The sequence below is a fragment of the Euprymna scolopes genome, chromosome 33 (assembly GCF_053919585.1).
Source record: "Euprymna scolopes isolate OS-2025 chromosome 33, ASM5391958v1, whole genome shotgun sequence".
NCBI lineage: Eukaryota > Metazoa > Mollusca > Cephalopoda > Sepiida > Sepiolidae > Euprymna > Euprymna scolopes.
In genome coordinates, this window is record NC_136514.1 from 82,280,943 (window position 1) to 82,300,042 (window position 19,100).

General features: G+C 32.0%; 1 protein-coding gene across 15 annotated transcripts in view; it reads right to left on the reverse strand.

Annotated features, from left to right (window-relative positions):
• Positions 1 to 19,100, reverse strand: part of LOC145258331 (transcription factor 7-like 2) — a 764,652-nt gene that overhangs the window by 158,797 nt on the left and 586,755 nt on the right. For all 15 annotated transcript variants that reach the window (XM_080116483.1, XM_080116497.1, XM_080116489.1 and 12 more), the window contains one exon: positions 17,490 to 17,696. In XM_080116483.1, coding sequence (XP_079972609.1) covers positions 17,490 to 17,696 — 207 coding nt within the window. The remainder of the gene's footprint in view (positions 1 to 17,489; positions 17,697 to 19,100) is intronic.

A 19,100-nucleotide genomic window follows, 5' to 3' on the forward strand; every position in this document is an offset into this window, starting at 1 on the left:
ATCATCTATTATAGCCCGATTTCAAAAATATAATTAAACAGAGAATGGGTTTTTACTATATCTCCTCTCTCCTAGCTAAGATAATAATTAAGGAGAATAATATACACACACAGACAGTGTCATAAAATGTACCTCCTTTATTCCTCTTCACCCGTTCCTTTTAAATTCATTTTTTTCTACACCCCCCCCCCTCACCTAACCCACACTGATTGATAGTTTGTAGACGATTTATTAGATTTAAAGAAATTGTACAAAAATAAGAATTTGACGATTTTATTAAATGATATCAAACCATTGGTTAAAAAAAAAAAAAAAATTGGGGGGAGGGGACAAATAATGTTACCAAAAGTTGAAAATTAAACAGAAATATTGGTAATAAAAAAATATACAGTTCGGTTGAACATTGTATTTTCACACATAGTAGAGTCAGTTGTCAGTAGACAGACCAAGAGAAAAAAAGCGATTAAGATAGGCTTGAGAGATAATAAACACCTGGCCAGAGGTCAATTCCTAAAAGCCACCAAGGCATGTTCAACCAATGTTGATGACAATAAACTGGATGAGTGTTTGGTTTAGTTGATGAAGAAGAGTTAATGTAATGGGATCAATTGGAAAGAGATGGCAAAAGAAAAACACGTGATAAGGATGGACCTGAGAGAAAGAGGGATAAATAAAGGCCTGGCTAGAGATAGAATTGCTTGGAAACTAATTTTTAAAAGTCGTCCAACATATGCCAGCATGTAAAATGGAAGTTGAACCGAATATCATCATGAAACAATGGATGAAAATGCCTGTGTTAGTAAATGGAGAACAGTTGAGGCAGCAGGGTCACGCCAAGAAAAATATGGCTAGAAGTGATATAAATGAACGTAAAGAGGGATAAATAAAGACATGGCCAGAAATAAATTAGTTTGGAAAAAACGGAAATTGATGATGATGATGATGATGATGATGATGACGACAACTCAAACTTTTATTCTCATCTTCATAATTATTATACTAACTGTCCTAATAACGTTGCTGTGTTTACATATATTGGGACCATGTTTTAACCTAAATTAAATAAACAAAGGATATCATGAAACTTGAATTTAACTTGAATATCCCATCTAAGAAATAGAAGAGTCATTTTCTTCACTGCACAACCATCAATATGAGTTATTCCCCCCTTTTTTTTTAAACTTCTACAGAAAAAGAAATAAAATTTTGGGAGTAAGGATAACAATTCTTCATATTCTTTAATCAAACTATTAATTATTCCCCCTTGCTGATTTTGATTTTATGTATTCGTGTATAATATATAGACACAAGTCATCGAAAATATCTAAAGCTATATATATATATATATATATATATATTAAATTCCACAGCCAAACAACGCCGCAGCTCACAAGAGCCATGACAGCCAACGAACCGGAAGTCCAAGACTCGAGTTTCGCCCTCATTTGGGCTCATCAGTTAGACACATCCGCACTCAGGATTTGAAACCCGAGCCTCTTGCATGCGAGGCAAGCACTCTACCAACTGAGCAAATGCCCCGCACACAAGAATTTCTATTAACCAACACAGATCAAGTAAACCGCGTCGAAATCCGACTGTGAAATGAACCCACTTTGTCTCGACAAGGGACGCGGCTATCCAACCAGTCAAAAACAAAAAATCCTAAAATATATATATATATATATATATATATATATATATAACTCAAACGACCTTGTAACGGGTGTTGTAACCCAACATCCGGTTTATGACTTCCGGTGGTTGTGCATGCGTACATAAATAATCAACGCGACAATAAAAGGTATCATTTTACTGTGTATGTTTCAGCGTCCCAATTGTTTTTTTTTTAATTTTTTTTTTTAGTTTAAATTATCTCAAAATTTGAATTTAACTTTGTGCACATTTACTTACAAGTATGGCAAACCACTTATAATTCAATGGCTGCAAGTTTTTTTTTTTGTTTTTTTTTCCCCCCAAAAAATAAACAATTATAAACAGAACGACTCATAGAAATCTATCTACATTCTTTTTTTCATTTTAATATACTTTCATAGAAATGTTTCTATTATGTTACAAAAAAACTATTTTCTTTATGTCACAAGTGTCACACTCATACATTAATTTCATAGCTAACATATTGACCCAACGGGTCACGGGTAGTCTAGTATATATATATATATATATATATATATATATATATATATATATGACAAAAGTCTATATTCAAATTTCAAGAATGTTGATATCTTACGATTTATTTCATCTTATATATGTACTTCTTTATTATACGAAGGAAGGTTTCGGTGTTATGGTTTGGTTCTATCACCAGGAAACCCTTCTTCTCCATCGGGTCATAAGTAATGTCACTAAATAGGGTTTGCGGGTAATATGAGAAAAATAAGGCATTAAAAATGTTTCTTATGTTCAACATTATTACAGGAGGTGTCAGTTCGTGCTGCTAGAAAGGACTTGGCCTGCCTTGATAGAGTTCAAAATAGACTTCGTAGCCTCGTAGGAGATGTCCTTTTCTCTTCCTTGCAACCTCTATCTCACAGAAGAGATGTTGCGAGTTTGTCTCTGATGTATCGTTATTTTCATGGAAAGTGTTCGACTGAGCTTCAATCTATGGTCCCCCCTCGCCAAACTTTCACAAGAAACACTCGTCTAGCTGTAAACACTATCAATAATTCTCCCCACTCTTTATCTGTGCCTAAACCTAAACATAGATTCCATGAACAAAGCTTCTTTCTTAGAACTGCACGCCTGTGGAATTGTCTTCCGTTTTCCTGCTTTCCGGCTGACTACAATATGGTTGTGTTCAAGTCTAACGTAAATAAGTTCTTGATGAGCCGTTCCATATAAGTTACCAAATTTTCATTACTAATGATTATATTGTCCAATTTCTACTGTACACTCTTTAACCCGTATCCTTGAGTGGCCTCCTGGCCTTGATAATGTGGTGATGCCTATGTAAAAAAAAAGAAAGAAAAAAAAGAAAAAAAAAAAAAAAGCTTATTTATTTTACTCATCGAAACTCGGGAAATACACAATTAAACTGCGTAACCGTTCAATGAGTAAAAAGTCAAAGTTTTGTTTATTTTGTTTAGCTAAATTGAATAATATATATTCCACTTAGCTTATCTTCTGCATCTGCTTATCTGTCTCCAGCTGTACATGTGCGTACGTTTATGAATGTGTGTGTGTGTGTGTGCGTATCCCGTGTGTGTATGGGTACATGGAGAAGCATATGTGGTAGTGTGCGAGTGTATATGCATGTGTGTTCACACATGCGAGTGTGTTCGTGGGATGCGTGGGTGTCCAATTCAAATTCATAAATAAAAGGTTGGTTGGTTGTTTTTGTTTTACGGCATATCAACCCTTTTCGGGTTATTTAATGCCGAATCCAAAGATCTTGAAGAAAAATTTTTTAATAGAATATATTTGTTGTTTTCAAGTCGCTTTCTATTTAACCCATAGTTGGAACCCTAACAGGTACTACCACTCCGGGTCAGAGTGGACCTGGGAGCAATGGCAATTAAAGGGTGGCTCCACACTCCCTAAAACCCACAAGCCGAGGCTTTACCATTGGATATAGTTTAAGGTCAGATCCAGGACCTCCATTGAGGGACTTTTACCCTCTGCAGGGTGGCAGTCGGTGTATTCTAATGCCCCACCGACAGGGCCCATAAATAAAAGGTGAAATATAATTGAAAAAACATTTTCCCGTGCACACTTATATATAATTCAGTGTATCTTAATTGCTATACATATTTTCAAAATTACTATATCTATCTATCTATCTATCTATCTATTATTATTATATGAAAGGAACTTTGTATATGTGTGAATTCATTCCCTATGGACTCTAAAACGGTAGGGCAAATTTTTATGAAACTTCACACAAATATACTTCATGTATCTCTTTTTTTAAAAAATTTTTTTTTTACCCCAAAACAAGGCACATTGCCACTTTTCAGGGGAAACAGCTATTGGGGTACTATGTAGGGAGTTAGGCAGCAAGATGTCGGTTCATATTACACTTGAACTTCTGCATGTCAGTACAGTTGGGGAAGCAGGGACCTGGAATAGAATTTCAAAGTCTAGCGGTTCTGAAGAAGAACCTACTGGAATAGAAAGCTCTTTTACATCTAGGGATCTTTAGTGTGTGGGGGTGGGATTTAGCTGCCTGTTGGGTTTGTCGAGGGTATTTACGTCGTGGGGGCACAAGTGCTTGGCAGTGTTCTTATACAGGTTTTGTATCGGAATGTCTTTGAGAAGTATTGGTAATAATATTGAAATAATAATATTAATAATAATAGTATTGATAATATTGAAATAATAATATTAATAATAGTATTAATAATATTGAAATAATAATATTAATACTAATAGTATTGATAATAATATTGAAATAATAATATTAATAATAGTATTAATAATATTGAAATAATCCAATGAAAGAAGGAACAGACGATTTGGACCAAAGTTAACTCCTTACACAGCCTAACGTCACAAGCGCGTTTGAGAAGTTTTATTAGTAGCAGAGAGGTCCAGAATATAAAACAGTCGGTTCTTTGATATGACAGGGGCAGGTTCAAAATGAAGGTTTCTGTTTAAAGCACACTTGAACCAGAATACTTTACTTTTTCATTTTAAACTTAAATCAAGCCATTATCACCGCACAAGCAGTTAGTCCAGGCATATAAAGTCAACAGTAGTTCCTTGGATATGAAAGAGGCATGTTCGAAATTAGATTATTCTCTTAGATAGTTCTGATTAAATAACAATTGAACCATGATACTTGACTTTTACATTTGAAATTTAAATTCAAACCATCATATATGAAAATCATTTTATAAAATCAACAGTAGGTTCTCTACAGTGCAATGTAGACTATAGTGTATTGTAAACTAGTAGGAAAGCAAGTGAAGCTTCCTTCCGATGCACCACGATGGGTCCCCAACTAGAGCAGGTAATCAATCGATGTAATTGAAAAATGATCGATTTCAGCAATTTCAATTACAATAAAAATATGGGAGTGTGAAACATTCGTTGATCATCATTCCATCCCGAGCAACGTCGGATCTCCCTGCTAGTGTTTGTGTGTGTGTGTGTGTGGGGGGGTTATCTGCCCAATGACCGCAAAGTCATAAGTTTTAAATGTTATTTTTTTGTAGATTTAAAAAAAAAAAAAAACTTATGCAGAAAAAGAAATACAATTTTTGTTTATTTTTTTCATGACAAGGCATGAAGCCATTTGATATCATGAGGTAAAAACAGAAAGCTGATCATAAGTAAACAGTGATATTTTAAATTCAACGACTAAACTTTATTCACAGTTTTATTTGCCGAATTATAAGCAATTAAACGCAACTCTCCGTTTATTCTATAAATTGTTGATATTTTTGCAGGTCTACGTCCTTTTGAAATTATGTTTGTCGTGAAAAAAAAAAAAAAAAACATTTTTTTTTTTCTAATTCTTCTGCACGAGTTAAAGAATTCAAGCTGTCAAGTCAAACATGTATTTTCTTTGAGTGTTTTTGTGGCTTCGATGACAATCGATGCAAAAATGACAGTAGATTTGACGGGAAGATAAAAATAAAAATGAAGACAAAAAGAAAAAAAGAAAAGAAAAGAAAATCTCAGTTTCTGATGAAATGTCTGAAATTATCCCAAAGAGATTTGTCAAGAAAGAAAATAACTTTGTATTCATCCGCAAATCGCCAGAATTGGTCTCAGCAGGCAGGAAATAAAACTGCGAATTTTTGCGCACGCGCACATACACTTTTTTAAAATTTATTTACAAAAGGTGAATTTAAACCTTGTACTTAAATATCTTCAATATATATATATATATATATATATATATATATATATATATATATATATATATATATATATATATATATATATATAAACACAGGCGCCTTCAGTCTTTGACAGACTAAGGATACCCACGAAGGGATGTCTGCACGTGAAATTTTTGTGGCAGGAGGTGCGCAATCTCCAATCACACCTCTCCTGAGTTGACATTGTTAAATACTAGTGGCAAGTGAAGTGTATGTACAAAATGACTGGAAACAATGCCGAGATAAGCGGAGAGCACATACAGCACATAGAATTCCCAAATGGTCACCCATCTGGTACTAACAAGGCTCAACGTTGCTTAACTTCAGTGTTCTGACAAGAACCGGTGTGTCAACGCGATTATGCCATACAATATATATATATATATATATATATATATATATATATATATTATATATATATATATATATATATATATATATATATATAAAACAAATAAATGACAAAAGTCTATATTCCAAGAAAAAATAAAAGTTAGTTGCAACTTCTCTTCCAGTTTTCCGATTTTGCATAATAGTAATAGCCATATCCATTTTTTTTTTTTTCTTTTAATGAATTGATAGTTGCTATTTCTTCTGCGGAGTTAATGGCAGAATAGATTCATTGATTGATATAATTAAATGAATTATTTTGCGCTACGAAACAGCTGCTGTCAAGAATTGTGAATGTCAGCATACTTAAAGGAATAAATTGTAAGATGATCAACATCATGAAATTTGGAATAGACTTTTGTCATTTGTTTGTTATATGCTCTGTAATTACATTGAGCTTTATAAAATAAGGATTAGTATATAAAAAATTGGTAAAATATAATTGAAAAAAATCATATTTCCACACACACATATATATAAGGGTCGTATAAATTGGTTTCTTAGAGTTAAATCCAATGAAACCCCGTATTTTCAAAGCCTAATGCTTCTTATCAGAAAACGAGCCAGTTTGTAAACTTTTCAATGCGACATCGAGCTAAGGAAATAATTGGGAGGATATTAAGATATCTGGTATATAGGGAAATGATGGACAAAGGTTGTGCAGGGTATTTGGGGAGGTTAAACTAATGTAGGGTCATTTATATAGTTATACATTAATGTAGATGAATATATATATATATATATATATTCATCTACATATATATATATATATATATATATATATATATATATATATTGTTTTTAAAATATAATTATCCTCTGACACGTGTTTCATCGTCTATGACTCATCAGAGTGGGTGAATCTAGCGAGACTCGAAATATATATATATATATATATATATATATATATATATATATATATATATATATATATATATATTAGATAGATAGATAGATAGATACTGGCAAAACCAAAAACAATAAGAAGGAATAATTTAATCTTTGTATTTTTTCGGATATTACAATTGTTTTGACATAAACCAAACAATTTTAAATTATATATTAAAAAAAAAACAACCTTTTTTTATTACATTTTCACCCCAAACAAGACACATTGCCACTTTGGTGTAGGGGGCTACTAATCATTTAAAAATTTTCGTAGTTACATCTCATCAGATATGTTCGAAAAAAAAAAAAAAAAAAAAAAAAAATACAAAGTTTGTACATATCTTGACGCATTTTCATTCCATGAAAACTACATAGTCGTGATTGCCACACCATCGTGCTTTTAGCATGTACATACATGTGTTGAAGAAATTTACATGGGCCCTATTTTCGTATATTTGCTCCAAATTATGGCGAGAATAGTTAAATTCGGACTATTTTAAAAATTGCACAAATATGAAGTTATTCCTTCTTGCTGTTTTTGGTTTTTGCCAGTATATATATATATATATATATATATATATATATATATATATATATATATATATATATATGCTCGATTACCGAAATCTAAACCATGTTGCTTAATATTTGAGTCAATTCACATGGCTTAAATTCTTATTGATATATGTACATGCCATTGGTTAATTGATTTTAAATATATGAAACTCTTGGAATAGTCTCTTCTTATATATACATATATATATATATACACACATACATATATATATATATACATATATATATATATATATACACACACACACACACACATATATACACACACACACACACATATATATACACACACACACACACAATATTAGTGCATGTGTACATAGATATATGTTAAAATAATCTGTGTTTATCAATTGAAGACGTGTAGATAATTATTTGTTAAACACAAAAAAACATACAAGACAGACTATTCAAAGTATTTTGACTGTCAAAACTTCATGGACATTTTTTTCTGTCCCAAATAAATTCTATTTCAATAAAATAAACAAATTATAGTAATCTGATTTTCGATTTAAAAAATTTATTCGTGTGTGTGTGTGTGTGTGTGTGTGTGTGTGTGTGTGTGTGTGTGTGTGTGTTAACCCCACTCCATCAGTCTGTCATGTTATTTACTGATTTGATGCGAGTTCTTTGTTTTAAATTGTTTCTTCCGTCTCATCTTTTTGACGGCCATTTTAGATCAGCTTTTCAATTCCCCGGGTTTTTACAGAAAATTTCCAACAAACACATTTTACAAAACTGAAACCAAAAATTTGATGGAAGATTTGAAAAGAAAAAAAAAAAGGAAAGAAAAAAATATTTATTGACAACAAATAAATTTTTAAAAAATATAAATAAATCATTTACCATAAATCACAGTTAATTTAGCTTTATGCTGAAGGAAATAAATAAATAAAAAAATTAAATAAGTAAAAATTAAATAATTCTGCGTTTTGTAATTGGCTGGTTGTCTTTTTCTTCACTTCAGTTTGAAGAAAGAAAGCCATTCAAAACCAAGGGAGATAATCGATAAAACAAAAATTGAAAGAGTTATTTCCCTTGAGATTAAAACTGATTCTTTTAAGACGGACAATATTTATTTCAAAATCTTTGGTTCAATCATACTATAGGGGCATTTGGAATATTTCATCGACTGTGTTTAGTTTGGGCCAAACTTTTGGATGAAAATAATTCAGTGCTTATGCAGTGGATTTTGAAACATATCCGCATTTCAGGTGAAAACATTATTACCTCCTTATATGTCATGTCGAAATTAGTATAAAGTCCACAAATGAAGACGTGCTAGGCTAGATCTAGTTCTTAATTTTTTTTTGTTCAAAAACCATCCACATTAACGGTCCGACATTTTATATTTTGAAATAACGGATTTTAAATGAAAGCAAGGAATATAAGTCACTTTTTTCAAAATAGATTTTGAGAATACTTCCACATTAAAATACACGATAAAACTCGATAAATCCCCCCCCCCCGATCATTTCTCATAATTTATACTACAGACTTGACTTGACACGACTTTTAATTGTGGGGATATTTTAAAGAAAGAGTCTATGTTAACAAACCCCGAACTCTACAAGAATTGAAGGAAAATATCAGGAACGAAATAAGGGAGTTAAATCGCAATCCAGAGATTCTGCAATCTGTCATGAGTTTTGGAAAGAGCATAAATATGCGAAGCTGAAAATAGGCAACATTTAAGACATTTTTCATAAATAAAGAATTTTTTATTTGTTTTATTCATTTTTTTTTTTTTTTAAATTTTCCAATGTCTTAGTTGGATTGAGTTAAAATTACAGAAAGATACCAAAAATAAAGAACCCATTTAAGTTCAAAACCCTTCAGTGACTTTTTGGACACTGTATTTTTATTTTTTATTTTTTACTTATAAGGTCACACCACTGATCAAGGTCCGGAGGCCACTCAAGAATAAGAGTTAATTGTTAGGTGGATGGTGAGACAATATCAGTCAGGGTGGAAACTTGGTAGGATAAGATTTTCTAAATGGACGACTCAATAAGAATTTACTCACATTAGACTTGAAGATGATAATGTTATAGTCAGCTGTGAAGCAGACAAACGGTATTGTGTTCCATAAACGGACAGTTCTAGGGAAGAAGCTCTGAGTGTGGAATTTTCGTTTAGTTTTGAGCACATATAAGCTTTGAGGAAAGTTGTTGGCATTTTTTTCATTGTGAATGTTTTCCAGAGAGAGACCATCCACTGAAGCTGGGTCGAACACCTACCATGAAAGTATCGATAGAGCAGAGACAGACTCGCAACGTGCCTTCTGCGAGAAAGAAGGAGTAGGGGGAGTCGAATTTGAAGACAGTTTTGTATCTTGTCACGACAGGAAAAGTTAGAGCTCCATCCCAGATGTGACAATAGTACTCCATCTTGAACCGTATATGATTCATATACAGGTAGAGGATTGCGTTTGGAGTGAGATACTTTCTGGAGCGGTAGAACGATTCCATCATCGACATGAACACGTAAGTATGTAATCGTGTTTTCACCTGAAATGCGTTGCTTTAAAAATCTATATTGTTTGTTTTGTTTTTTTCCTCCACAAAATACATTTTACTCTTTAAAAGATATGAAAAAAAAAAGAAAAAAAAAAAAGAAAACGGTAAATTTTTACTTTAACTGCAACTCAACACTCGCCTTTAAAATGACGACTTTTTGAGATTATCAAGTCCGCTGAAAAAACAAAAAACAAAAAAAAAAAAAACATCACATTCAAAGTTGGGACAGACAAATAGCTTTCTGAATATTAAAACATTTTCTTTTTCTAAATATATTACTTAATGAATTCCAGTGGCTGTCAACATTCTTAACATGTGGAGTGGAGCGCCGGAGCGGAGTGTTTTGTAACACACATGCGCATTCGTACTTGTTCAGTTAGGAAAAAAAAAAAAAAAAAAAAAAAAAAAATGGCAGCCAATGAAAACATAATGGATCACATTGGATAATAATGGTCTTAATATCCAGAAAACTACTTGTCTGTCCCAAATTTAAATGTGACGTTCATTTTCAGCATACCCGAAAACTTCAAAAGTCGGCAATTTAACGGTGAATGTTGAGCTGCCTGCAGTTAAGGTAAAAATAAATACAAAAAAAATAAATAAATAAACTTTTAATATTTTTTTATCGTGAAATCCTATTTTAGTCACCCAAATTATTAGCGTGAAATGAGTTTAGTTAGGGTTTCGGCCCTGCTTCCAAATAACTTATTTTTACATAAACCATGTTTTCGTATAAAACATACCATCAAGAGAAGTCAGTTTCATCGTACCCGCGAAAAGCTGAAATAAAAGCTGACCAGTAAAAAAAGTAAGTAATATAATTACTAGCGGGCCTGTGGAAATTCCACAGCGTACTCTTTCATATGTTATAAAGTAGAACCTCGGGATACGGCATTAAAAATTAATAACAAAATACAGTACAGTATATAATATTCATATAGATAATCAAATAATATTATAATTAACACCGTAAGGTGGGGCAAATACCGTAAACAGGGGCCGGAAAAAACATTGTATTCCACATCGTAACCTGAAAAAATCGTATCCTAAGACCACCATATGCCGGGGTTCTACAGTACGGGCTTTTTCATTCTGTGGATGTTCAGTGTAAATGGAGACTCCCTGATATTATTGTAGCTCTTTTGTTAAAACTTCAAAAGTATTAGCAGGGATGCCCAGTGTAGCCTGGTCGTAAAACACGCTTGAATATAGTATTTCAATGTATGCAGATTTCATATATATTATTATCAAGAGTCAATTTTCTATCGATTCTTATATATTATGACATGGTGATTTTAAAAATAAATAATGTATCCATATTACTTGGGTGCATCAGTTTAAATCGAAACCGAAGCCAAAACTAATGAAGAATTCTTGGTAAAATTATTAATCACAAGAAATCGAAGGTCATGACAATTAAACAACAGTCACTCGAGAGAAAAAAGATGCAAGCGTGACACGCAAAATAAGACACACGCTATCGTATTAATATATATATATATATATATATATATATATATATATATATATATAGAGAGAGAGAGAGAGAGAGAGAGAGAGAGGCAGGTTTCGTTGAACAGTAGGGATAATTAGAAACACATTAAAAAAAAAAAAAAAAAAAAACAACACTTCCATTTTAGCTATCTCACATTGTAATCTGCGCTTCCCAATCAATGAAGCCCTAGTCATTCGTATAAACAAACCGACCATCAATCAGGCTCAATTTGAGGGGGGGGGGATGCTTAAATGCTTTTAATGATTTTAAACGATTTTAACTGACTTTTCAATAAATTCACCAAACGCAATTTTTAATTTAATCACTCGTCTGAAGACGACTCATGGAAGTTGAAAACGTTTGCAATTATGGCAAATTTCTGTTTAAACTCAAACAGAACATTCGAACATTGGCCCGTCGAACGGAGAAAAAGAAGGATTGCAAAAGAAACAAATAGGAATCATCCCTGCTAATCAATGAAACATGCGTAAGAGGAAAAATACTGCCCATATATATATATATATATATATATATATATATATATATATATATATATATATATATATATAGTGTTATAATGGAATAAATCCAGAGGAAATCCGGGTATGAGAGCTCAATGTAGTAAACAGAGCAATAAGATAAAAATTATAACACGGAAATTACATAATTGTCGATGCAATAATTTATTTCAACCTTATGGTATTTTCAAGCATCTAAATCAGACAATTACATTTTTGATACTGAAAAAGAAAAGAAAAATCGTGCTTCGACCCTCAAAAAACCAAAGGTGGTGGTAGTAGCAATCCACTTAATACATTTATAGAGAGGGTGGTAGGGATTTAAAAAAATAAAAATTAAAAATTAAAAATAACAAATAAAAAATTAGATTAGACACTTATAAGCGGCAGCTCGATGTAACCATAGATACACACACACACACACACACACACACACACACACACACACTCACACACACACACACGCAACACATACACATACACACACACACGCCTCTAAGATGTACGTTCTGACATGTAAATGCCTTGACACGCGTTTACTAACCAAATTACTTATAAATAAATGAGATAGCCTTAAGATAATAATTTTTCTCTGCAGATAATACATTAGTTATTAAACTGAGTTAAGTCAAAAAGACCAAATACTAAAACTAGATATTATTAGATTTGATACAAATCAACACAAAAATTTAATTATTTTACTTATTTCTTTATGCGTGCATGAGAATAATTTTGTTGTACGGAGGGAATAAAAGTATATATTAACCGAAACTAGATACGTCCTATCGAATTGGGGGCGATCAATATTACATTTTCCCACTTCTTAATCAATTAAGAATTGAAATATTAATTACAACGACCGCTATAATCACCAATAAAATTATTTACATGAAAATATATAAAATATTAAATATATAGACTCAATTTTTAAATTCATAGTATTATATTACATAAAATATTTAAATGAATTATAAGATAATATTAATTTTTACATAATAACATACAGATAGTTTTAAAACTTTATATATAATATTCTTTTTATTTTTATTTTCTTATTTTTATTTATTTATTTTTTTAGTTATATTTTTTATTAATTTATTTATCTTTTAATAGACCTACTTTCCATGACTCAATCACTGTATCCTCTTCTTTTCTTCCTCTTTTTTTTCTTTTTTTTCTTCTTTTTTCCATTACGCGCTGTTCTATTTCTTTCACTATATATCCGTATACTTTCCCCCCCCCCTTCCTAGGTTAGTAAACGCGTGTCAAGGCATTTACATGTCAGAACGTACATCTTAGAGGCGTGTGTGTGTGTATGTGTATGTGTTGCGTGTGTGTGTGTGTGAGTGTGTGTGTGTGTGTGTATCTATGGTTACATCGAGCTGCCGCTTATAAGTGTCTAATCTAATTTTTTATTTGTTATTTTTAATTTTTAATTTTTATTTTTTTAAATCCCTACCACCCTCTCTATAAATGTATTAAGTGGATTGCTACTACCACCACCTTTGGTTTTTTGAGGGTCGAAGCACGATTTTTCTTTTCTTTTTCAGTATCAAAAATGTAATTGTCTGATTTAGATGCTTGAAAATACCATAAGGTTGAAATAAATTATTGCATCGACAATTATGTAATTTCCGTGTTATAATTTTTATTATATATATATATATATATATATATATATATATATATTAAATGAAGCTAAAAAAGTATATCGTTAACAAAGCAAAATTGTCAAGATATAAAAAGCTCAACACAGTTAAGAGGAGTCAATATATGAGATAGGGAGTAAAAGTTACAAATAACTTTATTTTATCAGATCAATAAGGAAATAAGATTAAAAAAAAAATAGAGGAAAATTTTTTTTAGTCCATGACATTTCGAAGCTAAATGCTTCTAATCAGAAGAGAAGGACCAGCATTATACACAGTATAAAATATAAATAAAAGCTGGCTCAAAAACATTTAGATTAGAAATGAAAGACACATATATTAAGCGAATATTAAAAAAAAAAAAAAGCATAAAAATAAGAAACAAAAGAAATATACAAAAGAGAACAGACATACGCGAATAGAAAGGTAAAAAAAATGACGTAAATAACTGTGCAAACAGTATGATATGGATCACAAAGAAATAATGGATACCATTAAAAAAAAAGATAAACTAAAGAAGGAAAAGATAGCGAAGAAAGAAAAGCTAAAACAGCTAGGAATGGGGATGGAAAGGAAAGAGGAGATACGAAATACATACAAAAGGGAAAATAATATACGTATGATAAAAAAGAAAAATATGGGGGGGGGAAGCGTGATTTTCACGTTTCGGTCAATGTAACCTCTGACCTTCTTCAGATGTATCTTGTCGAACTCGGGAATGTTTTCGCAAGGACCCGTGGCACAGTGGTTAGAGTACTTGGAAAAAAGCAATTGTAAAAAGTGATATTCTCCTGGAGGTTGAAGATTCAATCCTCAGTGTGGGTGACCAAAAAATAAAATCGCGAATTACTTTCGACTTCTATCCAGAAGCATATCCATAGCTGACGGAACAAGAGTATTCTACTGAAATAAATAAAGGGTTCCGCACAAAATTCCGTCCAAATTCCTGAGTTCGACAGAAACATTCTCGAGTTCAACAAGATACAGGAGGTTACATCGACTGAAACGTTGTGAAAATCATGAGAACAGTAGTCTGATGAATCCAAATAATACGAATAACCAATCCTCATCTCAAAAATTCAGAAACGAAAAACCAAGAGAGAAAAAAACTTTCAAAAGGAAAAGAAAGAAAAATCCAAACTTTATGAAAAATCCACAATAAAACTTATTTAAAATTTCCAAAACTTTATAAAAAGTCCACAAATCCATATTGAATAAATATATATATATATATATATATATATATATATATATATATATATATATATATATATATATATACCCTTTTCCTCTTCTGATGAGAAGCATTTAGCTTCAAAATAATGTGGCCTAAAGAGATTTTTCTTTCTTTTTTATCTTATTTCCTTAAGGATAGATTCGGATCCAGAATACAGCAATTCTTCCCCATTTGTCAGAAACATCGCTCATAGAATGTGAGAACTAATGAACAAAATAAGGGAATAGTTGTGAGACTGCCGAAAGTAAACTTTCCACTCTTTAACTCCAAGACAATCATTTAAATGGGAAGTATGAATTTGTATTATTTTGCCAAGGTTGCTGGAAAAATGGTGGGATCCTTCTATTGATCCAGTAGATATTTCACTGTTGATGCAATTCTCTACCGATATAAGAGCCAGATATGTGCAAGGATGGAGTATTGTTGCCACATCTGGGCAAGAGCTGCTAGAAAGACATTATCCTGCCTTGATGGAGTTCAAAATAGACTTCGCAGCCTAGTAGAGGATGCCCCTTTCTCTTCCCAGCGACCTCTTTTTCACATAAGAGACGTTGCGAACATGTCTCGTTATTTTAGTAGCAAATGCTCGTCTGAGCTCCAATCTATGGTCTCCCTTCGCCAAACTTTCACGAGAAACACTCGTCTAGCTGAAACCGCTATCAATAATTTCCCCCACTTTTTATCCGTGCTTAAACCTATACGTAGATTCCATGAACAAAGCTTCTTTCTTAGAACTTCACATCTGTGGAACTCTCTTCCGTTTGCCTGCTTTCCAGCTAACTACAATTTGGTCGTCTTCAAGTCCAACGCAAACAAGTTTTTGATAAGTCGTTCCTCTTAAGTAATCTAATTTACCAAATTTACACTACTGACGATTACTACGATATTTTCCCATTGATTAATGTGCACTCTTTAACCTTTATCCTCGAGTGGCCTCTGGGCCTTGATAAGTGTAAAAAAAAAAAAAAAAAAAAGATGAAAAAAAAAAAAAAAAAAGGATGTAAAAAAAAAAAAATAAAAAATAAAAAAAATTACTGGTTCCATCCAAGGTGCCAGCCTCACAATACTTTGTGCTTTCAACAGTCGCTATCTGCTCACTTTTCCATCGCTATAGGAATTTTTAGTTTGATTAATTCATATTGGAGGACTATTAAAATAATTATTATCTAATTAGAAGACATTTCATCTTTTGATATGATGTTTGCATACATTTTTGAGATGAGGTTTGATAATTATTATTTTGAATTGTTTGGACTATTGTTCTCATCTTGGTTACTTTTTCCACAATGTTTCGGCCGATGTAACCTTCGACCGTCTTCAGATGCATTCACAATGGATGTTGTTGGTGAATAGCGAAATATAGTGCCAAGTCTCTTTTTTTTTCTTCTTTTTTTAAAAAAAACAAAAAAACAAAAAAAAAAAACAAAAAAAAACACCATTCCCCAATAACATCCAGTGTGAATGCACCTGAAGATGGTTGGAGGTTACATCGCCTGAAACGTGGAAAAGACAAACAAGATGAGACCAACAGTCCAAACAATCCAAAAAATATCTCATTTTTTGTCAAGGGAGGTAACGAATAAATCAGATCTAAAATGAATTTTGGAAATCAGAAAAAAAAAAAAAAAAAAGTGACTGACACTTCTGATGAGAAGCATTTAGCTTCGAAATGCCATGGTATAAAGTCTTTTTTCACTCCTTTTGTCTTCTTATTGATCTGTGTTAAAAGGATAGATTTTAACTCAGAAAACAGCAATTCTTCCCTCTTGGTCAGAAACATTGCTCATAGAATGTGAGAACTAAAGGACAAAATCAGAGAAGCTAGAGTTACGCATCTGCCGAAAGATCAACTTTTTACACTTTTACTCCAAGACAATCATTTAATTAGGTAGAAAAAAAGTTGTATTATTTAATTTTGTGTCAAGGGAGATAATCAATAATAATTTTTAGTATGTTTGATTCATATTATTTTATTTTGTGTGAAGGGAGATAATCGATAATTTTTAGTATGTTTGATTCATATCAGGAACTATTTCAACATGTCACTAACTTATATAGACAACACCTCACCATAAATATTTTTTCAATTATTATTAATACATTGTGAGAATGTAAGGAGACACTGCCATTTCATAGAGTCATAGATTTTTGCACAGAGGACTTGACCCGAAACAAGTTTCTCCTGTGCTCATATCATAATATAGGTGAGACGCACAAAAATGTAGTATCAAAACAAAGGGTAGAACTTAGTTCATCTTTTGCAAAGGGAGATAATAAATAAATCAAATTTAAAATGAATTCTGGAAAGCTGAAAAAAAAAAAAAAAAGACGGACACAACGATTTGTGAAAATGGTCAGATCCACTCACCTATGATTATCTTGATTATGTGACATCACTTCCTGTTTTGGTCCTGTTGTGACAATAGCCGGATGAGGAATTCCTGGGTGGGGTAAGCCTGGGGGTGGTAGCAGACTGGGTGGACCAAATCGTGATAACGTAGATGGGTTGATTAATGAGGGAGGGTAAGGCCCGGAGAAGGCACCAGAGGATATAGGGTAACCTGGAGGTCTTTGCCTGGGGGAAAAAAATAAAAAAAAATGATTAGAACTGTGGTACAAAATTTCCTGAATAAAATGAAAAGATCAACTCATCTGATACTGCTCTTTATTTGTCCGTGTGAAAATATTTAACCGATAAACGCTTAAACTACTGATCACATAACACTCTCTTAATGTGACCAAACCAACAAAGTCTCCTGTTCTGCACAGATATAATACGATAATACAAATGGGTTAAATAGTAGCGAAAACTAGATTCTCAAGCCTTGGTATAGCCACTTATCTAGGAAATGAAAAATAACAAAAAATTGAACCAGCTTGCCAACATACATAAGCATACTGTGATAAGCACAGCCAAATCTTTGTATCAATTAGATTGAAAAAAAAAAAATTAAAAATTAAGGGGTTCCGCTGACGTGAGCAAAATCATGCCTGGAATATTATCAGAAGACAATGAAAATAAATAAAAAGTGGGGGTGGGGGTGGGTGTGTGTGTGTGTGTGGGGGGGGGGGTAAACTAAAGTTCAGTAAAATCAAAATTTTAATTTACAATTTGATAGATAATGAAGAATATGAGAAAAGAAAATTTATATAGAAGAATCTTTTTCTGTGTGTATTAAATAGTAGGGTAGACTGAACCATAAAAATTTGTTAAGTCCACTCATCTCAAAGATGGACAACTTTATTGATATAAATAAAACAGTAGATGTGTGTCTGTGTGAAAATATTTAACCGATAAACTCTTAAACTACTGATCACATAACACTTAATTAACAGGAAACAGTTAATCATGCACCAAAGATGGTTTATAACAAGTAAAATCTTTGTTTGGATGGATGAATAACGCGTACAGGAATATGTTGGCAAGGTGAAATGTTCATTTCAACTTGCCAACATATTTTTATTACTTTCGTGCATGCATAAATTCATTCATAGCTTGAAGTGGTTAAATTTTAAATCTTTCTTAGCTATCTGTCGATAGTTCAAACCATAGGGAACACAGCTGGAGTGCTAAATGTTTTAGTTTCAATTTTAGCTGATGGCACCCAAGTCACTTTTTTTTAAAACTAGAGAATTGGCCTGTAATAATAATTATTTCATTGCATGAATTAAAATATACTTAAGCATATTTTACGACTGGGTAAGGTCGAGCACCCTCCCACCACTAACATATATATCTCCCACCCCGCACACACACACAAAATATGAACAAGGATGGCTGCCAGAACAAACACACGACGTTTAGTTTTCTATGAACTTTTTTCTTCTTGTAGCATTATATTGTCATGATTTTTTCTACCTAAGCAAAGAATTTCTAATTTTTCTGAAGAGTATATGCATGAAAAGAGACAGTATTGACATAATAACCATTTTTTTTTCTGCATTAAAAAAAACGTGTCTGTAAAAAAAAAAAATGTAC